This window comes from Hypomesus nipponensis, chromosome 17 (genome assembly GCF_054491055.1).
Source record: "Hypomesus nipponensis isolate SF chromosome 17, ASM5449105v1, whole genome shotgun sequence".
NCBI lineage: Eukaryota > Metazoa > Chordata > Actinopteri > Osmeriformes > Osmeridae > Hypomesus > Hypomesus nipponensis.
This window is the reverse complement of record NC_140377.1, coordinates 817,802-842,636: the sequence shown is the minus strand read 5'-3', so window position 1 is coordinate 842,636 and position 24,835 is coordinate 817,802. Positions and strand designations below refer to the sequence as shown.

Here is a 24,835-nt window from a genome sequence, read left to right as displayed (position 1 = left end):
GTGTGTGTGTGTGTGTGTGTGTGTGTGTGTGTGTGTGTGTGTGTGTGTGTGTGTGTGTGTGTGTGTGTGTGTGTGTGTGTGTGTGTGTGGGCGTGTCACGTGTGTGTGTGTGTGTGTGTGTGTGTGTGTGTGCGCACTCCTGCAGGGTTTCACAGTTAGGCTGAGTCAAAGGGTATTCATCGCAAACACACAAAATTGTTTGCACATGTCGGTGATCACACACTCATGCAGTGCCCTGAGTATTGAGCTCTGTGATTTATACACACACACACACACACTTCACATCTAAATCAGTTTTTAATAGGCCTAGGAATTGAATGTTCCACCTACACTGTGTTTGAGTACAGAGGATACTACACAAGAGTGTGTGTGTATGTGTGTGTGATTATTCTGAAGGCTGTGTTTGCTGTTGATTTAGAATGCAGGGAGTGGTTCATTGTGTGTACTCACGCTCGTGTGTGTGTGTGTGCCTGTGTATGTTTAGATTCAGAGATACTCTGCGAGCACAGCAGGCCTTTAGCATTCCCACAGGACCAATACAGATTGCTTGCGCACGCACACACGTGTACAAGCACTTGGGGTAGTTTTGATCAGGGAAGGGGTGTGTGTTAGGTATGTGCCGAATGTTCGGCAACCGAAATGATTGTGGTAAACCGAATAAGTGAAAGACCGAGAAATGTTACTGAACAAATACGTTTTTTAGGACGTGATCAAATAGCACCAGCGTGGAGTGATGCGCGCGCACGCTTTTTGAACGCAGCAAACGTCAGCTGTGAGGAAGCGGTTTGAGAGTGTCCGAGGGAGACGCAAAAAGGACCGTGGAAAAGTTCCGTTTAAAGTTAGATTTTGAATATATATGTAGACAGTCAGTGTTGTCTCGTCTTATCTTGCCGACTTTACCACACGTTCACCCGGGGTTTAGTTCCGCAACGAGTCGGGCATTACAACCAGCCACCTAGCCAACGCAAATGTTGAGGGTCTGTAGTCAAACAGACTGCTGAAAAACTAGCTGTAGGCTAACTAGGACGATTATTCATCTGTTATGGGTTCATCCACGTTTAGATGGATCTTAGATGCTCACTTTTCAATGTAGGCTACTTTTTAATGAACTGTATAGTTTTAGGCGTACAGAGTAGCCTACGTTACATTCTTTCAGATTATTTGCACAGATATTTTAAATTGGATTGGGCTTTACTGGTATAACGTCTGCTAGAATGTAAAAAATTGTTGAAAGACTTGGGTTTTGACCTGACCTACTGTTTCCCGGAGATACGTGACACGGTTGTGTGGATGCAGCCAATTCAGCCTTCAGCAAAATGTTACATTATGTCCAGTTTCGGTTTTGGGCAAAAATATTTTCGTGGATCCCTAGCGTATTCATAAATATGAGGTAATGGTAGATTTTGGGGGAATTGAAACCTCTGGCTGTGGTCATTGTATAATTTTTGGTTTCAGCTCGTTAGTCGTCAAGGTTGTGATGTTTTTGATTGTGATGTTTGATGTCAAAGTACATTGATATGTGATTATACCAGAGAACTGCATTGAAACGTGAAAACTATTGATCTATTCCACACACACCAACACACACACACACACACACACACACACACACACACGGCCCGTGAGGACTGACCTGACTGACCTTGGTGTTTCCCTGTTTGGTTTGTGGTTGTGCTGGTTGTCATGGTAACTGTCTCCTCCTCCAGACGAGGCCTTCCTGGCAGGCTACCCTGGCCCCTCCCCCATGACCTCTGACCCTGCGTACCGATCAGCCAATCCCAGCAGCCTGCAGATGGCTCAACTATGGGCCCCCCACTCCCACGAAGGTAACACTCACACACACACACACACACAGAGGAGCGTTTGCACGTATCCACAGACTAACTGATTCATATAACCCCTCCCTTTCATGCAGTATTAGTGTGTCAGTGCCTAGGGCTGGGGAAGGTCACTGCGTTAGAAACCTTCCCCAGTATTCAGCCTCCACGCCCTCTGTTCCACTGTTTCTGCCTCTCTCCTGTCTTCTTCTTCTCTCTCTTTTCCATCATGGTCCTTCTCTCCTTCTTCTTCTGGTCTGCTCTGCCATGACAGCGCCCCCCACCTGCGCTCTGCTGGCTCTGCCTCCCCTGGTCTCCCCCCTGGTCTCCCCCCTGGTCTCCCCCCTGCCTGCAGCTCCACTGACCACAGTCTTTAGAGACATGGCCTACATATCTCTCTCTCTTACTCTTCTTCCACTCTCTTCGCCTCCCTCCCTCCCTTGCCTCTCTCGTCTCGCTCTTTCTCCACCCTCCCTCCCTCTCCCTCTCTCATCTGGCAAGTGTCCGATGCTGCCCGTCTCTCTTTACTGTCGTCTCTCTCCTGTCGGTGTGCAGGAATGACAGGGACGTCTCTGAAGTCTCCTCGGAATGGTGTGTGGGAATGCCCCCCTCCCCCCACACACACACCTCCACTTGGTTCCTGGCATGGCCTTGCTAGCGGTTAGGGTTAGCCTGACACTCTGGTCCTGCCTCTATATTAAGACCTGGTCTCTGAGAGCAGCAGCTGCCTCACAGGCAGACTCCAGTCACACTGTGTGTGTTGGTGTCTGAGTGTGTGTGGGTGTCGACATGTGACTGTGTGTGTATATACTGGCCTGTTTGTGTGTGTGTGTGTACGTTGTTTCATACTGTGTGTTGTCTCTCCAGGGTACCCTCCTCTCCCTGGTGGTTTGTACCCCAGTCCCTACCTGCCCCTGGGGCATGTTGAGCCCCCCTCCCTGGCTCAGCACCCTCTCTATGACTCCCACCAAGGTCAGTGGGGCCCACTCTCACACACACTCACACTCACACTCTGCACTCTGGTTCTAATGTTGGATGTGTTTGGTTTTCCAGAGGGTTTCTACCTGCCTGCGTCCATAAGCCAGCCCTCCCTCCACCCCTCTCAGGCTCGCCCTGGTGCCACGCCCCCCCAGAGGAACCCCCGTGAGGGGGGGCGAGACAGGCCTTACAGGGGGGAGAGGTCCAGAGAGGAGACCCACCAGAACAGCGTTGTAGACTTGACCCAAGACAGCAGGACCGAGGAAGATCGCAGGGCGAGGAGCGGAGAGAGGGAAAGAGACAAAGAGAGAGACAAGGAGAGAGACAGGGAGAGGGAGAGGGAAAGAGAGAGAGACAGGGAGAGGGAGAGGGAAAGAGAGAGAGACAGGGAGAGGGAGAGAGACAGGGAGAGGGAGAGAGACAGTGAAAGAGAGAGGGACAAAGAGAGGGATCAGGGCTGGTCCTTCCACTCCCAGCCCCTGCCCACTCCAGGGGAGCCCCGACCCAGAGCTCCCCCCCAGCCCTGCTTCCTCCCTGGGGGGCGCTTTACTGGCCGCTACCCCGGCCTGGAGCCAGACAGCAGGGGGGGTCAGGAGGAGGAGCCCAGCCCAGCGCCTCTCTCAGACAGGCCGAGGAGGAACGACTCTGTGGCCACGCCCGTCGGAACCTTACACATCTCCTACAGGGGCCCCCCCGCAGGCCTGGCCCTCCCCCGCCCCCCTACGCCACGGGAGCCAATCAGGGAGCAGCGTGTGAGCGCGCCAACATACGTGCCTTCCGTGGAGGTTTACGACGAGAGGGCGGGGCCTATCCAGATCGCCTCACAGGCGCGGGACAACAAGCAAGAAAAACACAGAGAGAGGGAGCGAGAGAGAGAGCGAGAGAGGGAGCGAGAGAGGGAGCGAGAGAGGGAGCGAGAGGGGGAGCGAGAGGGGGAGCGAGAGAGGGAGCGAGAGAGGGAGCGAGAGGGGGAGAGAGAGAGGGAGCGAGAGAGGGAGAGGGAGAGAGAGGGGGAGAGAGAGCGCTACAGGTTTCAAGAGAGGACGATGATGGAGCCCACCAGTTCTTTCCTTACTGGTGAACTGTCCAATCAGAGAGAGGAGGGCTCTGTGATTCGCTCAAGCAGCTTGGCCATGAAGCGTGGCCCGCCCTCTGACACGTACTCCAGCCAATCCCGGTTCAGCCCGGACTCCCCATGCGATTGGGTCTGGAGCGGGCGGGGGTGGAGTCCAAATGGAACCCCATCAGCCCAATGGCCAACTACGCTACAAGTCACATGGCTGCTCTGGCAGCCCAGCACGCACACACCCAGCCCTTCCACGCCCCCACGGCCCACTCGCACCCCTCGCACTCACCCCACACCTCACACACACCGCACTCTCCTCTCACTCACCCCTCCCAACACGGACACACACACCACCCACAGGCCAGCTCGGCCCAGCGTGGAGCTGAGGAGGGGCAACAGCGCCGGTACCTGGACCCCTCTGCCCTCTACAGACCCGCAGGTGGAGGTGGACCAGGGGGGGGGCCGGGCCCCGAGCCGGGGGAGGTGTCTGCTATGCAGAGCCTGATCAAATACAGCGGCACTTTCCCCTCTGACTCCCCGGGGTCCTCCAGACAGGCTGCAGATGGCCGCGGGCCTTTTGGGGGCCTGGGGAGCATGAGGGGGGAGGCAGGAGGTGGGGGGGACCGGGCGGGGGGGCTGAGGGTGGTGCCCCCCCAGCTGAAGAGGGAGCAGGAACGCCCTGACAGCGCACGCTCCTTTGGGCGGGAGGGGGAGGGGGAGGTGCGTCACCCGCCTGTGGGTATAGCGGTTGCTGTGGCGAGGCAGAGGGACAGCAGCAAGCAGAGTGGCCCCACGGACACACAGAGAGCCCTCCCCCTGCTGGGCGGGGTCAAAGGTGAGGCGCTCCTCCCTGCCCCTCTCTACTCCTCTATGCCCCTCTCTGCCCCTCTCTGCCCCTCTCTGCCCCTCTCTGCTCCTCTCTCTCTCTCTCTCTCTCTCTCCTCTCTCTCCTCTCTCTCTCCTCTCTGCCCCTCTCTCTCGCCCTCTCTCTGCTCCTCTCTGCCCCTCTCTGCTCCTCTCTGCTCCTCTCTGCTCCTCTCTGCTCCTCTCTGCCCCCTCTACTCCTCTCTTATCCTCTCTGCTCCTCTCTGCCCCTCCCTGCCCCTCTCTACTCCTCTCTGCTCCTCTCTGCTCCTCTCTGCTCCTCTCTGCCCCCTCTACTCCTCTCTGCTCCTCTCTACTCCTCTCTGCCCCTCTCTGCCCCTCTCTGCCCCTCTCTGCTCCTCTCTGCTCCTCTCTGCCCCTCTCTGCTCCTCTCTGCTCCTCTCTGCCCCTCCCTGCCCCTCTCTACTCCTCTCTGCTCCTCTCTGCCCCTCTCTGCTCCTCTCTGCCCCTCTCTGCTCCTCTCTGCTCCTCTCTGCTCCTCTCTGCTCCTCTCTGCCCCCCTCTGCTCCTCTCTGCTCCTCTCTGCTCCTCTCTGCCCCTCTCTGCCCCTCTCTGCCCCTCTATACGCCATGTGTCCACATCACCAGCATCCAGAGGCTGATGCTAAATCAGGAGGGACTGGAGTGCTGTAATAGTTGTAGTGTACAGAGTGGATACTGCAGTAGTGTTACAGGGTACACTGTTTATTAATGTCATGTCTTTCTGTACAGTACTCCTCCCATTTTACCACATGTTTTACTACACCAAGGTCATTCTACTACATCTCCCTCTCTCTGATATCTGTCTCTCCTCTGTCTCTTCCTCTCACGGTCTCTATCTCTCTCTCTGTCTCTGTCTTTCCCTTATGCTGTCTCTCTGTCTTTCCCTTTTGGTCTTTCTCTCTCTCTCTCTGTCTTTCCCTGATGGTCTCTACCTCTCTCTCTCATCCCCTCTCAGTTTTCTTGTATGTTGGTTTACTGCTCTTGCCATACATCGCTCCAGGCCCCCCTGTGGTCTCTCTCTCTCTCCTCCCTATCTCTCTCTCTCCTCCCTGTCTCCCTCTCTCCTCCCTCCCTCTCCCCCTCGTTGCATTAAACATGTCATTACAGTGCCCAGCTAAAAGCTACAAACAAGCTCTGAATCACAATAAGACTACAGGGTGTGTTGCTAAGCAATGGATCAGTCTTGGGTGTGTGTTAGTGTGTGCGTGTGTGTTGGGGGCGTTTATTCATTTTCTTGCTTGAGCAGAGTGATTGGTATAATAGCATTAGTCTCTCGCTCACAGAGAAGGGCTGAATAAACAGTAGGAGAGGTGAGAAAGGAGCGAGAGTGAGAAGGAGGGATAGAGGGAGAGAGAGAGATGGGGAGAGGAAGAAGGTGGGAGTGATGGAAGAGAGAGGGAGGAGGGATGGGGAGAGGGAGAGGGAGGAGGGATGGAGAGAGGTAGAGAGAGCAGTTTTCTGATGCAGAAAGGATAGCATTTGGGACAGGCTCAGCGTAACCTTGAAAACGGTCTTGAAACCTTTCCTCTGGAGCATGTCAGAGATTGTTAGGCTCTCTTCTCTCTATAAAATATACACACACACACACACACACACACACCCTTCTACACTAAAAGGTTGAATACACTTGTATAAAACCCCTCTCTCAACTCTGGTGCTTAGGGACTGCCAGTCAGCCTTGCTTAAGACAGACACACACACACACACACACACACACACACTGACGTACACACATGTTCATGTTTATTCCTGAGTGGTGTGGAGCAGTGAGTGGCTGATAAGGCGAGTGCCTCGAGTCCGGCCTGGCATGTCAGAGCCTCATACAGGGGGGAGGGGTGTGTGTGGGAGGTGGGGGGGTCAAGGGCTAGTGGGGGCAGGAGGGTTATGTAGACAGAGGGGTGGAGATGCAGGGAATAAACAAGGCAGTTGACAGGGTTCTGGAGGTGGTCACTACGGCTGTTTTTCCATCTCCACACACACACACACACACACACACACGCTGAGTTAGCTTCCCAGTCAACCCGTCTCTCTGTACCCCCAGACGAAGAGCGAGGCGAAGATCGTGGCCGTCACCATGACGACAGGCTCCTGGCTGGCCGTCACCATGACGACAGGCTCCTGGCTGGCCGTATTGAGCGTGAACAGGAGAAAGTGCTCAGGTAAGGGGTGTGGCCATAGAAACACAGGAAGCACTTCCTGTTGTGTATTGGGACACTGTACTAATGTGTGTGTGTGTGTGTGTGTGTGTGGATCAGAGAAAGCAAAGAGCTGGCTGAGTTCACCCAGACACACCCCCCCCTGGCGTCCAGCAGTCTGACCTCCAGCATGATGACCTCTAACCTGATGACCTCTAACCTGATGACCCCTAACCTGATGGTGACTGGAGGAGCTGGGCTGGGGGCGGGGCGCTGGCCCGGTGACCCCTCACCTCTCACCTCTCACCACTGGATGCCCCGCCCAGGAGCACCACCTGTCTGGCTGAGCACCTCCCCCTACGGTACACACACACACACACACACAACTAGGCATTTTCTGTGTTAAAAGACATGCTAAGCTGCAGTTTGGTGTGTGTGGCTCCTGGATGGTTTGTGTGGCTCCTAGAGATTCTAAGCGCAGCAGACGTTCCAGAATGTTGTAGAACATTCCGGAAGTGCTCCTCCCCTTCTTGTTCAGAAATAACCCCCAGACCCCCACACAGACCCCCCCCCCACACACACACACACACACACACACAGACCCCCCACGCACACACACAGACACCCCCCCCCACACACACACACACACAGACACCCCCCCACACACACACACACACACAGACACCCCCCCCACACACACAGGGTTCCCAGAGGGCTGTCTCTCTGTCTTGACTCTTCAGAGCTGCCCAGGAGCCTCTCAGTAGATAGGGCCACACTGCAGGATCCACTCAGTCCTGCTGTATGAAGTATTTATGACAAAGAGCACACACTGACAGGAGTCTCTCTCTCTCTTCCCCCCCCCATCCCTCCAGGTCTGGGCCCCTCCTCCCTGCCCCAGGCCCTGCCCCCAGGATACCCCTCCTCTCTGCCAGGCTCCATGCCCACTCCGTACCAGTTTGCCCGGGACCCCCAGTCTGGGCAGCTGCTGGTCATCCCCACAGAGCACCTGCCACACTACGGTATGCTGGTGCCCCTGTGTGTGTGTGTGTGTGTGTGTGCACGTGGGAACTGTAGCCTGTGTGTGTGTTGAGTGCTGTCGTGCAGTAAGTGGAGCTGTGTCCCTGCAGGAGGAGAGGTGCTGGAGCGTGGCAGCGCCCCCATGTGGCCAGGCCTGTACAGTGCAGGCAGCTCCCTGCAGCATGCAGCCCAGCTCCAGCTGCTCTCACAGCAGCAGCTCCTCAGGCAGCATGAGCTCATGCTGATCCAGCAGCACACAGCGCAGGTGCTGCAGCTGCAGAGGAACGCCCAGCTGGTGGTGAGGCCACACACACACTGCTGAAAACACACACACACTGCTGAAAACACACACACACACTGCTGAAAACACACACACCCACTGCTGAAAACACACACACACTGCTGAAAACACACACACACTGCTGAAAACACACACACACACTGCTGAAAACACACACACACTGCTGAAAACACACACACACACACTGCTGAAAACACACATACACACACTGCTGAAAACACACACACACACACTGCTGAAAACACACACACACTGCTGAAAACACACACACACACTGCTGAAAACACACACACACTGCTGAAAACACACACACACACACACTGCTGAAAACACACACACACACACACACTGCTGAAAACACACACACACTGCTGAAAACGCACTCACTCACACACACACACACACAGTCACAAAACTGTTGTGCAAGCATGCACAGACAAACATGTTCTTATTTATATAAACAGTTTCAGACATCGTTTTGCACACAATAATCTGTGTGTGTGTGTGTGTGTGTGTGTGTGTGTGTGTGTGTGTCAGGAGCGTCTAAAGGCCAGTGAGAGGAGCGAGCGGGAAGACAAGCCAGACAAACGGAACCCTGAGCCCAAGCCCCGCCCCTCCTCAGTCTCCTCCCCCTCTCCTGTCCTGCACCCGCGCAAGCTTCCTCTGTGCTCACCCACCCCCTCCTCGTCCTCCCTCACCCCCTCCTCCTCCCTCACCCCCTTGCCCCCCCTCCCCTCCCCTGTCAACACCCTCAAGTCAGAGGAAGGACCGAGAGTGCTGTCCCCCCTCCAACCCCCCTCCCTCACACGGCCTCCCCCCGCTCCGCCTCGCCACCTCCCCCCTCCCCCCTCAGACCCAAACTGGAGTCGGGGGAGGGTGGGCGGATGGGGCAGAGGGAGGCGCAGAAGCAGAGCTCCTTCCACAGCCGTTACCCAGGTGAGTTCCACCCCTACTCTCTCTTCAGCCTGATGGATGTTTAACGTTCACATCGACATACTCTCACTGAGTTCCGTGTCACTCTTCCAGTGCAGATACGGGCAGAAGCAGCAGTATAGAGTGAATACACTGACCCAGTAGTTGAATCAAGCTGGTTTCTTTCTGGATGACATGCTGGCTAGCTAACTGCAGTAGAACTAACAGTAAACAGTCTTGACTGCATGCACCAAATTGTGACGTCCGTACTGTGAATTCCCAATATAAATACATGGACTGTTACACCCAGTATGAATACATGGACTGTTACACCCAGTATGAATACATGGACTGTTACACCCAGTATGAATACATGGACTGTTACACCCAGTATGAATACATGGACTGTTACACCCAGTATAAATACATGGACTGTTACACCCAGTATGAATACATGGACTGTTACACCCAGTATGAATACATGGACTGTTACACCCCATATTGCTAATTAACATCTATGTCTTTGTTAATGTTTTGCAGAAATGTCTCCGGGCTATCCATATCAGCCCCTCACTGGTCCCTACACCTCCCCATACCCCTCCTACCACCTCCCTATCCCTGCGGGGGCAAACACTGACTCTCTGCCCCCTCTCCACCCCCACGCCCCAGGCCCGGGGGCAGACAGTCAGTGTCTGCCCCCGCTCCACCCCCAGGCCCTAGCCCCAGGCGCCCTAGAGCCACCTGTGAACATCAAGCCCATAGCCCTCTCCACAGACGTCAAGCCCAGTTCCGTGAATCCTCCAGTCCAGGGACCCTTGCTCAAACAAGAGCCTGACCTGGAGCAGCCCCAGCTGGGCATAACTCCGGCTGCCCTGGGGCCTCTCCACCGGAGCTCCAGCCCAGCCTCCCCCCACCAGCAGGGGGAGGCCCCCCAGCCCCCCCGCCGGCCCCGTGCCCAAGCTAGCACTGGAGCAGCGGTTGGAGCAAGCGAAAGAAGAGAGAGACAGAGGTCCGGTCAAAATGGAGGTGTCATCTTACCCCTGCCAGGAGGCCTACTCACCCACACTGCCTCTTCCAGAGGCGGAGCCTAAAACGGAGGTCACGGAGGGGTCACAGGTCACATATTACCCATCATGCCTTACTGCCAGTACTGCCAGCTATGAGACAGACTGTGTGTCTGAACCACAGCAGTCCGACACACACACACACTCCCACACACACTCCCAGCCTCCCAGCCTGAAAGAGACTGTCCTTGCCCCTCTCCACCTCCCTGCCCCCTCCTCCCCCCTCGTCATCCTTCCTGAGGACCCCATGGCGGGGATGAATGCACTACTGGCTGCCAGCGAGATGCCCCAGGCCTGCCCTGGCTCCCCCCCTGCCCTGCTGGCCCTGCCCCAGACGGAGCTCTCTCTCCTGGGGAGGGAGAGTGGCAGTGCTGGGACCCTGGAGGTCTGGGCTCTGGAGGGAATGGCCCTGCTCAGCCACATGGCTCAACTGGAGATGGAGAGAATCAGCCAGGAGCAAGGTGAGGAAGAGGACAGATGCAGAGCTCTCTAACCTTGTCCTGTCTCCCGTCTAAACTTCCGTGGTCCTAACTGGTGTGATGCTGTCCTAACCTCGTGCTGTGTCTGTGCTCCTGGCAGAGCTGGCTCTGGGCGGTCTGGGCTGTCTGCTGGAGGCCAGCCGGCAGGTGCTGCTGGAAGCCATAGAGCAGCAGTCTCACATGCAGCTGGCCCGGGAGCTGCACCCCCACAAGACCTACAGCTGGAGGCAGAAGAAGGAGCCGGTGAGTCTGGAGGGAGGTCCTCCTGGTGGGGAACACTGAGGTCCTCCTGGTGGGGAACACTGAGGTCCTCCTGGTAGGAACACTGAGGTCCTCCTGGTAGGAACACTGAGGTCCTCCTGGTAGGAACACTGAGGTCCTCCTGGTGGGGAACACTGAGGTCCTCCTGGTAGGAACACTGAGGTCCTCCTGGTAGGAACACTGAGGTCCTCCTGGTAGGAACACTGAGGTCCTCCTGGTAGGAACACAGGTTTTTGGGATTTTAACATCAGGATTGTTTAACCTCCCCATCTCCTCTCATCCTCCCTCAGTTGTTCAGTAAGACGGAGGAGGTGCTGGACGTCCTGGAGGTGGACCTGCGTGTGCGCCTGGCGGAGCTGCAGAGGAGATACAAGGACAAGCAGGGGGAGCTGGGCCGCATCCAGAGACACACAGACAGACGGTGAGTACTCACACACTCTAACACACTCTCACACACTGTCTCACGCACACACACACGTCTGGCTCACTCACACCTCCTGGTTGTGTCAGTGAGAGGCAGCAGGAGGAGGAGAGGCGGAGTCTGGCACCACGGGGGCGGGGCAGACCCAGGAAGAGGAAATACACGCCCTCCAAATTAGACAGCAGGCCTGGGAGGTGAGTATCAACTAAGCCCACATGTATGTTTGTGAATGTGTGTGTCCAGTACATGATGTGTGTGTGTGTGTGTTTGTGTGTTCAGGCTGGCCAGGAGTCAGCAGTATTCGGAGGACTCTGAGGCCGGTGAGGCCCAGAGGAAGAGGCTCCGCCCCTCCAGAGAGGAGGACGATAGGCTCCGCCCCTCCAGAGAGGAGGACGAGACGGACGGAGGAGCGAAGAAGAAGAAGAAGAACAAGATGATGTGGGCTGACCAGGAGCCGTCTACCAGTCACACTCCAGAGGTCTGCCTTCAAACTGTGTGTGTCCTCGGTATATTGAGGCTTGTAGGCAGGTTTCACCTTTGCATAACTCCTGTGTGTGTGTGTGTGTTTGTCCTCAGATATTTAAAGGAAAGCATGGGCATGTCTGTGAGCAGGACCAGCTGGCGAGCGACCTAGACCGTGCCCTCTCCCTCTCTCAGCTGGGCTCCTTTGCCTCCAACCGCAGACCCCCCACCGGACCTCCGGCCAAGGGTGAAAGGTCAAAGGGCAGAGCGGTGGAGGGTCGGAGGAAGGAGCGAGGGCCCCTGCTGGCCAAAGGGGGGAAAACACAAGACGGCAGGCCGAGCTGTCCCCTCCGAGGCTGGCGTGAAGGTGAAAGGTCAGAGGTCAGAGGTGAAAGGTCAGAGGAAGATGGCAATCTCTCCACTCCGCTCAGAGATTAGCAACTTCTCCAACAGTGAGTGTTCCTGGACAAGCCCTTCAACCCCGCAACTTTTCTTCTAGATTCATAAAAATGTAATCTGTGTGTGTGTGTGTCCTGGTGTGTGTGTGTGTGTGTCCTGGTGTTTTCTGTTAGACTCTGACTCAGAGGAGGAGGATTCAGTACGGGGGGGCTGGCCCCCCCCCTCTAGCTCGCTAGCCCACAGAAACAGGAAGAGGCGATCCACCACGTCGCCGACGTCCCTGCTGGCCAATCAGACGTCTCGAGAGAGGAAACACAAGCACTTATCTCTGCTGTTGCAGGAGGCGGGCCTCAGCTCCTCTGATGACTCCTTTGACCAAGGTTACTGACCTCACCCTGCTACCCCTCCACCCCTGATACCCCCTCACCCTGCTACCCCTCCACCCCTGATACCCCCTCACCCTGCTACCCCTCCACCCCTGATACCCCCTCACCCTGCTACCCCTCCACCCCTGATACCCCCTCACCCTGCTACCCCTCCACCCCTGATACCCCTCACCCTGTTACCCCTCCACCCCTGATACCCCTCACCCTGCTACCCCTCCACCCCTGATACCCCCTCACCCTGCTACCCCTCCACCCCTGATACCCCTCATCCTGCTACCCCTCCACCCCTGATACCCCTCACCCTGTTACCCCTCCACCCCTGATACCCCTCACCCTGCTACCCCTCCACCCCTGATACCCCCTCACCCTGCTACCCCTCCACCCCTGATACCCCTCACCCTGCTACCCCTCCACCCCTGATACCCCCTCACCCTGCTACCCCTCCACCCCTGATACCCCTCATCCTGCTACCCCTCCACCCCTGATACCCCTCACCCTGTTACCCCTCCACCCCTGATACCCCCTCACCCTGCTACCCCTCCACCCCTGATACCCCCTCACCCTGCTACCCCTCCACCCCTGATACCCCCTCACCCTGCTACCCCTCCACCCCTGATACCCCCTCACCCTGCTACCCCTCCACCCCTGATACCCTTCACCCTGCTACCCCTCCACCCCTGATACCCCCTCACCCTGCTACCCCTCCACCCCTGATACCCCCTCACCCTGTTACCCCTCCACCCCTGATACCCCCTCACCCTGCTACCCCTCCACCCCTGATACCCCCTCACCCTGCTACCCCTCCACCCCTGCTACCCCTCACCCTGCTACCCCTCCACCCCTGATACCCCTGATACCCCCTCACCCTGCTACCCCTCCACCCCTGCTACCCCTCACCCTGCTACCCCTCCACCCCTGATACCCCCCCCCCCACCTCCACCTTGTCAGACAGTTGGGTTTCCTGCCAGGATGCAGGTGATGGTGCTGTGGGAGCCACCAGGATCTGCCTTAGCTTGCTCTCTCTGCTGCTAGTTTTTCTAATGGTGCTTTTTATAAGAATCAACTTTTTCTTTTTTTTCTGGCTTGCAAAGTTTTTTTGTAGAATTTTGTATATTGACAAATGTGTGGATTTTGTTAAAACTTTTTTGTTTTAATTTGTATTGCAGTTTGGTTTCTCTAAGCGTTATTAAAGGTGTTGATTTGATTGGTACAGAAAGCAAACAGCTGTAGTCCCTGTGTCTGCTTCACCTGTCTGTCTACCTGTCTGTCTACCTGTCTGTCTTCCTGTTTGTCTACTTGTCTGTCTACCTGTCTGTCTTCCTGTCTCTGTCCAGCTGCTGTCGCACCGCACAGCCCTAGAGCGCTCTGTTAGTCAAATATCCCCACTCAGCTCCTGCCAACACTGTAGTTAGGCTTTATCCCTGAAGTGACAGAGTAATGGTCAAGGAGAAAACGCACACACACACACACACACTAAGGTACTATTAAACATGTTCATTATGATGTTTAGTGTGTCGTGCTGTCACTGAAGGTAGTGAAGGTTAACATTGATGGGTTCCATGACAACTCAAATCTGAGGTTCAGTAGTGCTGGGAAGGAACACTTCAACCAAGATTCTGACATCACTGGAACCACAGATCCTGCTCTATGATTGGCTCCTTGGGATATTTGGAGAATAGGGCTCTTCTTCCTCGGCTACTAAACCTCCAGATAACCCGCCCCCTCTCCAGCCTGCTTGCCACCTCACCTTTCACCCCTCACCTCCTGACCTCTCCTACCCATGATGCTTTGTGTCTCTCAACCTGTCTGTGCTTGTGCCTCTGCTGTGGCGCTACATTACAGAAGCTTGGCCGGGACTAGCGCAACCTTTAGCCTACGCCACACGCTATGGTTAGTCTGCCACCGCTAGGCCATGCTATGGCTAACCTCTGCTAAAGCTAGGCTATGCTATGGCTAGGCTAAGGTAGGCTATGGCTAGGCTAAGCTACGGCTAGGCTACTCTCTGCGCTGCGCTGCCCCGCCCTGCCTGAGGCCACACCCCTGTCACCTGCTCTGTAAGTAGGACACGCCCCTCCTTCCTCTACCTGAACGCTAACACGAAAAATCAATCTGGTGTTAAACACACTCTCAGAAAAAACTCAATTAACTTTTGCCTGACTTCGTATACTGTTATTGTTACAGATCTGCTCGATATTTCTTTGCTCACAAATGATCTAAAGCCCTTCTAGTGCGTCCGAGAGCCTTGATCCCACCCTAGACCCTCTGCCTCCTGCAGGTACCCCTCCCTGACCTCAAACAGCTGGAAGGGTGATAGCAGTGGGGTGGCTGCACATCCAGCACCTGGGGCTTGATGGAGCCAACCATCCTCTCAATGCTCTCCCTCCAGCCCTTTGAGATCTTTGAGGAACCTTTGTGGGCAGATGGCGTGGGGATGTAACCACGGCTAACTGGACCAGGTGTGAGCACCACCAGGGGTCCTAACAAGGCTGTCCTCTCAGTGCCTGTCTGTCTGCTCCGTTAACGCTAATCTGAGGGAGGCCCTGTCCCTCCTTCACAGCTGCCATGATCCTAACAGCTACCTGCCAGTGTGTTGCTAACAGCTAACTGCCAGCGTGTTGCTAACAGCTAACAGCCAGCATGTTGCTAACAGCTAACTGCCAGCGTGTTGCTAACAGCTAACTGCCAGCGTGTTGCCTACAGCTAATTGCCAGTGTGTTGCTAACAGCTAACTGCCAGTGTGTTGCTAAAAGCTAACTACCAGTGTTTTGCTAACAGCTAACTGCCAGTGTGTTGTTAAAAGCTAACTGCCAGTGTGTTGCTAACAGCTAACTGCCAGTGTGTTGCTAACAGCTAACTGCCAGCGTGTTGCTAACAGCGAACTGCCAGTGTGTTTCTGCACTTCTTTGCCTGTTTGCTTCTACTGTAACCTCACATGCTCACTGCAGTTAAAACATGATGACAGTGCTATCATGTCTTCCTTCCTCCAGACCATGATGACAGTGGTACCTTGGCTCTTTGTCTCCCTCCCTCCTTCCCTCTTTCTCTCTCCTTTAGTTCCAAAGTCGTTAATAATAGATGACCGAGTCAGTGTTTCTGTTCTGATGATCTCAGCAGTGTGTGCCTGTGTGTTTTAGCTGGCCTGTTCTGGATCCTGCTTGCAGAGCATATCGAATCCAGCCGTGTTGGTTTTGAGTCTCTCTGTCTCTCATACTTTTAGTGTGAAGGTTATACTGAAGGACCATCATAGTCAGGGGGACGAGCCTCTAACCAGAGACTTAAAGAGTAGGCCCCTTTTCCTCAGCCCACATGCCCAGCCACATGCCCAGGGCTTTCCCAGCAACATCTAAGCCCCACTGTCAGGCTGGTGCTTCAGTAACACATGCTTTCCAGGTTTAGAGAAGATCAAGAGTTTAGTGACATTTGTAGAACACTGTCTGACCTGAAATAATCTGTTGATTCCTTGTGAAACAGAGTCCTCCAGCGAGGATGATGATGAGTTGGGCTTGGAGGGGAGTGAGGGTGAGGAGAGTGGGCTGGGCCTGCTGGCCAGGTTTGCGGCGAGCGTGCTCCCTGTGACCTCCACTTCCGCCACCCTCCTTTCTGACAGCAAACACCGCAGAATGCTAAGCACTCTAGGTAAACACGCTTGACTGGTGAACAGTAGACCTGAGGCTGAGATGCTTATTATTATTCACTTGTTTCTAATGGATCAGTATTCGTATTCATAGTGTTTGATCATTTAACACAGAGACAGTTTAGTGTGTTTATTGTGCGTGTGTGTGTGGTCTCAGGGTCAGAGTGTGAGGGGTCAGACTCGGGCTCTGACGTGCGTCTGAGGAAGTTTCCGTCTCTGCTTCACGGCAAACGCTCTGCCCCCGAACTCCCGCTGTTACCCCCGGCAACCCGCCGCATCGACCAGACCAGCCCGACCAAGCGAGAGGAGCAGCAGCCAATCAAACGTAAACCGCCTCCTCGGCCACGCCCCTCGCCACGGTCGCCACGGCGCTTCACCTTTGACCTCTCGGTGGGAGGGGTCAGTGAGGAGGAGTGCTGGACTCGCCGACGTAGCGAAAGAATCTTTCTCCATGAGGCAGCAACCAATCAAATCTCTCCATCCAACACGACCTCCACCAACCAGATGTCTTCCTCCAGCTCAGCCCCTCCCCTCACCCCAAAGCCCTCCAAACCCAAAACCACCCCGTCCAGCAGGGAGGGGAAAGACGCTGGAAAGGCAAGTCTCTGTTCATGTAACTTTCCTTTTCAGAGATGGTACAGTACACACACACTCAAGTGGAAGAACAGATCGTTTCTCCAAAATATTTAGTCAAAACATTTTTTCACTCCCCAAAAAATTCTACAACTTTTTCCAAAATATTTTTCATCCTTTAGAAAATTATAAGAAGACTGTTTTGAAGCGTTAACTTTTTTTCCACCCCCAAAAAAAATTCCAAACATTTTCCAAAATATCTTTTTCTGAAACGTTTTTCCAAAAATTATTTTACATTGAATTGAAGTGCCTGCAGGATTAAATGTAGCCAAGATGGTGTCATCCTTTTTATGAGAACATTCTGACCGTGTGTGTATGTATGTGTGTGTATGGATGTGTGTGTGTGTATGAATGTGTGTGTGTGTATGGATGTGTCAACAGAAGAAGAAAATGAAGGACTCCCCAGTCAGCCCGCCCATTCGGTCTAGTCAAATCACCGACAGCCCTGTCAGCCCGCCCACTAGGTCTAGTCCAATTACAGCCGGCCCTTTGGCTCGTCCTCTCAGCCCTTCTCACAAGAGCCAATCCAAGGCCAGAGAGGTTAGTATGCTCTCTCTGTCTGACTCACTCACTCTCGCTTTCTCACTCTCACTCTCTCACTCACTCACTCACTCTCTCTGTCTCTCTCTCTCTCTCTCTCTGTCTCTCTCTCTCTCTGTCTCTCTCTCTGTCTCTCTCTCTCTGTCTCTCTCTGTCTCTCTCTCTCTCTCTCTCTCTCTCTCTCTGTCTCTCTCTGTCTCTCTCTGTCTCTCTCAGTCTCTATCTCTCTGTCTCTCTGTCTCTCTCTCTCTCTCTCTCTCTCTCTCTCTCTCTCTCTCTCTCTACATGGCAGGAGGGTGTTGGGCTAGAGATGCTCTCACACTCATGCTGGCCTCCACTCACACTGTGTGTGTGTGTAATCTAGTCACTCGATAAAGCTGTGTGTGTGTGTGTAATCTAGTCACTCGATAAAGCTGTGTGTGTGTGTGTGTGTGTGTGTGTGTGTGTGTGTGTGTGTGTGTGTGTGTGTGTGTGTGTGTGTGTGTGTGTGTGTGTGTGTGTGTGTGTGTGTGTGTGTGTGTGTGTGTGTGTGTGTGTGTGTGTGTGTGTGTGTGTGTGTGTGTGTGTGTGTGTGTGTGTGTGTGTAGTCTCGGGGTGCAGTCAGTCGGCTCATGGAGAGCATGGCAGCAGATGAGGACTTTGAGCCCAATCAGGACAGCAGCTTCAGTGAAGATGAACTCCTCCCACCGCCTAGCAACAGCCTATCAGAGAAGACATCTGCACCTGGTCAGTACACACAGTATCACATGCTCTATACTGTATTTACATTGACTAGTCCCATTTTGTGTTCCTGTATGTATCATGGAGTATATTCTCGATGTTTAAACCTTTTCAATTTACTTGTCTACTGCTCCTGTATGCTGTGAGACAGCAGTGGGACTGACAGGTGAGACAGGAGTGGGACTGACAGGTGAGACAGCAGTTGGACTGACAGGTGAGACAGGAGTGGGACTGACAGGTGAGACAGCAGTTGGACTGACAGGTGAGACAGGAGTGGGACTGACAGGTGAGACAGGAGTGGGACTGACAGGTGAGACAGGAGTGGGACTGACAGGTGAGACAGGAGTGGGACTGACAGGTGAGACAGCAGTTGGACTGACAGGTGAGACAGGAGTGGGACTGACAGGTGAGACAGGAGTGGGACTGACAGGTGAGACAGCAGTGGGACTGACAGGTGAGACAGCAGTGGGACTGACAGGTGTGTTGTTGTGTGATTGACAGAGCCCATCCAGTGTGTTCTGAATAAGGACTCTCTAGTGGATGGCCTCCGAGTGTTGATCCCCATGGACGACCAGCTGCTGTACGCTGGGCATCTCAACACTGTCCACTCCCCAGACATGTGAGTACACACACACACACACACACATTAACAGTGTGTATCAGGAGCAGACTTGAGCCCTGACCTCTGAGCCCTGACCTCTGAGCCCTGACCTCTGAGCCCTGACCTCTGAGCCCTGACCTCTGAGCCCTGACCTCTGAGCCCTGACCTCTGAGCCCTGACCTCTGACCCCTGCAGATACAGTGTGGTGGTGGAGGGAGAGAGAGGGAACAGGCCTCACATCTACTGCCTGGAACAGCTGCTGCAGGAGGCTGTGAGTGGGGGGGTGGGGTGGTGCTCTCTGCCTGGGTTTGGGATTATACATGGACACACTGTGTGTATTTGAGTGTAGATCTCAGATTGTGGTGTGTGTGTGTGTGTGTGTAGATCGTGGACGTGAAGCCCCCCTCAGCGGCCCACGTCCCTGAGGGCTGTCGTATAGCTGCCTACTGGAGCCAGCAGTATCGCTGCCTGTACCCTGGGACCGTCGTAAACGGTAACCACACACTCTCAAACCCACGCTCAACCATCCGGCCCTGTGTGTTCCTGACTGAACTCTTTCCATTTCCTCTTCCTGTCTGTACAGGAAGCTCAGACGAGGATGAGAATGATGACCTAATAACCGTCGAGTTTGACGATGGTGACACTGGGCGCATTCCCCTCTGCCACATCCGCCTACTGCCCCCTGACTACAAGATCCAGTGTAAGTACACACACACTCATATACTCACACACACACTCATATACTCACACACACACTCATATACTCACACACACACTCACTCACTCATACAGACTAACAACACCCTCCCTCCCCCTGGCCCCTCCCCCTGCAGGTGCTGAGCCCTCCCCAGCGCTGCTAGTGGCCAGCTGCTCCAGGAGGCGTGTCAGGAAGTGCAGTAAGGAGTGCACAGACACTGGTTCAAAGGTCGAAGACTCCGCCCCCAAAAACAGAGGGAGGGGCCGCAAACCTAAACCCAAACCTGGTTTGTTTAACCATCTTACATGGATTCACTTAGCACACGCTTTCATCCACAGCAGCAAACCAACAGGTTTACAAACCCAGAGCAACAGCATTATCTCAGCTACAATATTGCAACGTCTTCTTAAACCTTTCAAGACTTTTTTTGCACACGTAGTGAAAGGAGAAGAAAGAGTATGAGAGCAGAGTGCAGCAGGGTGCAGCAGGGTGCAGCAGGGTGCAGCAGGATGCAGCAGGGTGCAGCAGGATGCAGCAGGATGCAGCAGGATGCAGCAGGATGCAGCAGGATGCAGCAGGGTGCAGCAGAGTGCAGCAGGGTGCAGCAGAGTATAGTGGAGTACTCATCAATGATGAGAAAATATATATTATTTTTCAACCTTTTTTTTTTTTTTGCTTTCGAGGTGTAAAAAATATTTTCAATTTTTTCATATATATATATAAACAAGAAAAAAGTTTCCCAAAAACTAGACAGTGTCAAGTTGTGTGTGACAAAGTTTCCCAAAAACTAGACAGTGTCAAGTTGTGTGTGACAAAGTTTCCCAAAAACTAGACAGTGTCAAGTTGTGTGTGACAAAGTTTCCCAAAAACTAGACAGTGTCAAGTTGTGTGTGACAAAGTTTCCCAAAAACTAGACAGTGTCAAGTTGTGTGTGACAAAGTTTCCCAAAAACTAGACAGTGTCAAGTTGTGTGTGACAAAGTATGTATATATATATATATATATATATATTAGTGCTGTCAAACGATTAAAATATTTAATCGCGATTAATCGCATTAATGTCATAGTTAACTCGCGATTAATCACAATTAATCGCACATTTTTATCTATTCTAAATGTCCCTGATTTCTTTTTGTCCCAATCTTTTTTCAAATTTTAATGCTCTTATCAACATAGAAAAGTGGTTCGGATTGCCTTGTGCAAATATTTTTTTTATTGAAAACAACATTGCAATCGCCTGGCTTTGACGAGGGGGCAGAGAATTCGCATCAGCTGTGTGCTTGGCCATCAAGTGGTATTTCAGACTGGACGTGCTGCGATGATAGCTCAGTTTACAACGACAAAACACACAGATCACTGATCTTGTCAATAGAACCATTTGGCAACTATTTAAAAGCAAACTTTCCATTCAGAATCTTATTGGCATCCATTTCGGCATCTCGCGCTCGTCATCCACTCAAAACGTAACGTTAGCCTACTACCAGAGAATGTCTAATATCCGTAAACGGGCTCTGCTACTACTCTTTAGCCAGCTCGCAAGCCAAACGAGTGTTTGGCGTGCCTGTTGTTTTGTTTCCGGTCTAGCTAGATCCGGTGTGGTGTTGTAGTTTTTCTAACGTCGGTAGTTGTTGCAACAGCATGTGAAAAAAACTACAACGTTTGCTAGGCCAAAAAGAGCGTTAATCGCGCGATAAAATAATTGACGCCGTTAATTTGGGTTTGCGTTAACGCCGTTAATAACGCGTTAAACAGACAGCACTAATATATATATATATATATATATATATATATATATATATATATATATATATATATATATATATATATATATATATATATATACACACACACATACTTTGTCACGCACAACTTGACACTGTCTATTTTCTTGTTGCTTTCTGCCTTGCTCCATGGTAGCTTCATAGACTAGATAACGTTTACATTTAGTCATTTAGCAGATGCTCTTATCCAGAGTGACTTACAGAACACAACGTCATGTGCACCGGCCGGGAATCAAACTGGCAACTTTCAGATTACTAGCCCGCTGCTCTACCCGCTCAGCCACCTGACTTCTTCGTTTGTTGTTGATGGTTCGGAAATGGAAAAAAGGCACGCAATGATGAGATAATATTGATCATGTCACCAAATCCAGATTAAAACTAAAGTAACAAGCCTTGCTTTAAAATGTTAAAAGTAGAAAGTACAGATATTTGCTGTGCATAAGTGTATCCATCCAACTCAGTCTCACCTGGTATTGTGTGATTCAGTGTGTGTGTATATATTTGCTGATCTTCATTTCCTGTTTCCCTCAGAGCCCCCAGCTACTTCAGAACCTCCACCCTCCTCCCAGCCTTCTGACAGACCCCAACCTGCTGCCATGCCTGCCCAAGAAAAGCCTTCCTCAGCCCAGAGAGACGCTCAGGAAAGACCCTTGTCCGCCACTAAGCCTGGGCCCAAACCAGGCCGCAAAAGCTCCACCTCCTCCACAGGCCCCTCCCCTAGCTCCACCTCCTCCACAGGCCCCTCCCCTAGCTCCACCTCCTCCACAGGCCCCTCCCCTAGCTCCACCTCCTCCACAGGCCCCTCCCCTAGCTCCACCTCCTCCACAGGCCCCTCCCCTAGCTCCACCTCCTCCACAGGCCCCTCCCCTAGCCAGTCGCCTAAGAAGCCCGGCCCAGGCCCAGCTCCTGTCCCGCCTGGCCGTGTCCCGCCTGCTCGTGTCCCGCCTGCCTCGCTCTTCCCCTCAGGCTATGGGAAGGTTCTCACGGTGGACTTGTATACTGAACCCAGCCTGAACTCCTACAACCAGCGCAGGGAGGCTGGTCGCAGCAGTAGTCTCAGTCCCAAACCAGGACCCAAACCCAGTTCCAGCTCTACCCCCAAACCCAAACCCAGCTCCACCCCCAAACCCAGCTCTATTTCCAAGACAGGCTCCACTCCTAAATCCATCTCTACTCTTACACATAGCTCCACCACCCCCAAACCTAGCTCCACCCCCAAAACCACTCCCACCTTCACCTCCAAACCTAGCTCCACCCCCAAAACCACCTCCACCCCTAAACCTACCTCCACTCCCAAACCTAGCTCCGCCCCCAAAACCACCTCCACCTCTAAACCCAAACATCCACCTGACTCTGTGTGCAGACCCAGCCCCAGCCCCAGCCCCAGACCACATGGCATAGGTGCCCACAAACCCAGCCCATCCAGCTCCAGACCCAAGCCTGCTTCCCAGCACTCCAGAAGACCCAGCCCGGGCCCCATTCCCATCTCCAGGCCCAAGCCCAGGCAGGGGGAGGGGGGGCCCAGGCAGGGGGAGGGGGGGCCCAGGCAGGGGGAGGGGGGGCCCAGGCAGGGGGAGAGGGCCCCGGTGCCCAGGCAGGGGGAGGGCCCCCCGGGGTCCAGGTGGAAGCCCCCCTCTGCAGAGCCCCTGGTGAAGCTGGACCACGAGGGCGTGACCTCTCCTAAGACCAAGAAGACCAAGGCTCTGATGCTGTTGGAGGGGCGGGGCCACAGGAGGGAACACGCTCCCGTCGCCTTGACAACAGGGAGTCAGAAGCCATTGAAGGCCAAGGCGAGGGTTCCGGAGAGGGAGGCGGGGCCAGAGAGAGACCCCGCCTCCAAAGGCCCTGTGTCAGGGAAGGAAAAGGCTGAAGGTCGGGGTGGAGGGAGAGGAGGGGAGAGAGAGAACAGGAAGAGAGAGGACAGGAAGAGAGAGGACAGGAAAGAGGGAGAAAAGAAAGAGGACTCTCACACCAGCACCAGTTCAGAGTCAGAGGAAGAGGAGGACAAAGAACAGAAGAAGAAGAAAAAGTGTGGCTCTAACTGCTCCTCCTCCAGCCCCGCCTCCTCCTCCTCCTCTTCAACCTCCAGCACCTCCTCTTCCTCCTCCTCCTCCTCATCCTCCTCCTCTTCCTCCTCCACCGATGAGGAGTCTTCATGCAGCTCGGATGAGGAGACGCCCCCCCCGCCCCCCTCCTCCCCCCCTCCCCCACAGGACACAGTGGCAGATGGAGAGGGAGAGGAGGAAGAAGAGGAGGAGGAAGAAGAGGAGGAGGAGGAGGAGGAGGAAGAGGTGAAAAAGGAGGAAGTGAAAGAAGAAGCCGCTTCTCCTACCTCTCCACCTTCCTCCCCGTCGCCCAGCTCGTCCTCCCAGCGCGCCCAGGGGAAGGGCTCCGGCCAGAGGGGCCGGCCTCCCAAGCAGAAGCCCAGCGGAGGAAGCCCAGTGGTGGGCAGGCCTAAGAGGAGGGAGGGCCTCCACCTGCCGACCACCAAGGAGCTGGCCAAACGCCAGAGGCTGCCCAGCGTGGAGAACAGGCCCAAGATCTCAGCCTTCCTGCCTGCCCGCCAGCTCTGGAAGTGGTTTGGGAAACCCACACAGGTCAGAGCATGGGCTTTGTGTCTGTCACTCACTCACACACACACACACACACACACACACACTGAAGATGTCTCAATGACAGACCTCTTCAACACACATCCACATATGGTATACCTGAACAGTAAATGTATAGTAAGTAAGACTTTATGTAGCACATTTCATACAAGAATTGTAGCTCAAGGTGCTTTAAAACAAATCAATAAAACAATAAAAACAATAATACAAGTGATAAAAGTAATAATTAAAATAGCAACAATAATATAAAACACTTCTGAGATAAAATTACTTAAATGATTCGGTAAAAAGGTAGTTTTTAAGCTGTCTTTTAAAAAATGTATACTGTCAACTCAGTACTATAAATACTCTCACATACATGTACTCAGTTTGTCCACACACACACACACACCCACACACACACCCCTTCTCTGAGACGTTCCTCTGCCCCACAGCGACGGGGTATGAAGGGCAAGGCTAAGAAGCTGTTCTACAAGGCCATAGTCCGCGGGCGGGAGATGATCCGCATTGGGGACTGTGCTGTGTTCCTGTCGGCCGGCCGGCCCAACCTGCCCTTCATCGGACGCATCCAGAGCATGTGGGAGTCCTGGGGCAGCAACATGGTGGTGCGCGTCAACTGGTTCTACCACCCAGAGGAGACCAGCCCTGGGAAGAAGCTCACAGACAAGAAGGTCTGACCGGAGGAAGAGAAGGGGGGCTAGGGGGGGGGACTTGGCAGTTTGTTTAACATTAGTGATGCTTCTTGAATATCAACACTAATCTCTCTGTCTGTCTCTCTCTGTCTCTCTCTCTCTGTCTCTCTCTCTCTCTCTCTCTCTCTCTCTCTCTCTCTCCCTGTCTCTCTCTCCCTGTCTCTCTCTCTCTCCCTCTCTCTCTCCCTCTCTCTCTCTCTCTCCATGTCTCTCTCTCCCTCCCTCCCTCTTCTCTCTCTCTCTCTCTCTCTCTCTCTCTCTCTCTCTCTCTCTCTCTCTCCCTCTCTCTCTCCCTCTCTCTCTCCCTCTCTCTCTCTCTCTCCCTCTCTCTCTCTGTCTCTCCTCTCTCTCTCTCTCTCTCT

General features: G+C 53.8%; 1 protein-coding gene across 1 annotated transcript in view; it reads left to right on the top strand.

Annotated features, from left to right (window-relative positions):
- The window catches only part of tnrc18 (trinucleotide repeat containing 18), a 32,475-nt gene that overhangs the window by 6,586 nt on the left and 1,054 nt on the right, over positions 1 to 24,835 (top strand). The window contains 30 exon segments of the mRNA XM_084677245.1: positions 1,707 to 1,826; positions 2,685 to 2,789; positions 2,871 to 3,986; positions 3,989 to 4,696; positions 6,769 to 6,886; positions 6,983 to 7,224; positions 7,735 to 7,881; positions 7,990 to 8,177; positions 8,718 to 8,961; positions 8,964 to 9,116; positions 9,633 to 9,999; positions 10,001 to 10,617; positions 10,736 to 10,878; positions 11,187 to 11,317; positions 11,407 to 11,511; positions 11,597 to 11,795; positions 11,894 to 12,075; positions 12,077 to 12,231; positions 12,352 to 12,558; positions 16,036 to 16,200; positions 16,356 to 16,795; positions 17,213 to 17,371; positions 17,959 to 18,097; positions 18,593 to 18,710; positions 18,888 to 18,963; positions 19,077 to 19,185; positions 19,276 to 19,392; positions 19,526 to 19,675; positions 21,701 to 23,766; positions 24,216 to 24,452. Coding sequence (XP_084533371.1) covers positions 1,707 to 1,826; positions 2,685 to 2,789; positions 2,871 to 3,986; positions 3,989 to 4,696; positions 6,769 to 6,886; positions 6,983 to 7,224; positions 7,735 to 7,881; positions 7,990 to 8,177; positions 8,718 to 8,961; positions 8,964 to 9,116; positions 9,633 to 9,999; positions 10,001 to 10,617; positions 10,736 to 10,878; positions 11,187 to 11,317; positions 11,407 to 11,511; positions 11,597 to 11,795; positions 11,894 to 12,075; positions 12,077 to 12,231; positions 12,352 to 12,558; positions 16,036 to 16,200; positions 16,356 to 16,795; positions 17,213 to 17,371; positions 17,959 to 18,097; positions 18,593 to 18,710; positions 18,888 to 18,963; positions 19,077 to 19,185; positions 19,276 to 19,392; positions 19,526 to 19,675; positions 21,701 to 23,766; positions 24,216 to 24,452 — 9,023 coding nt within the window.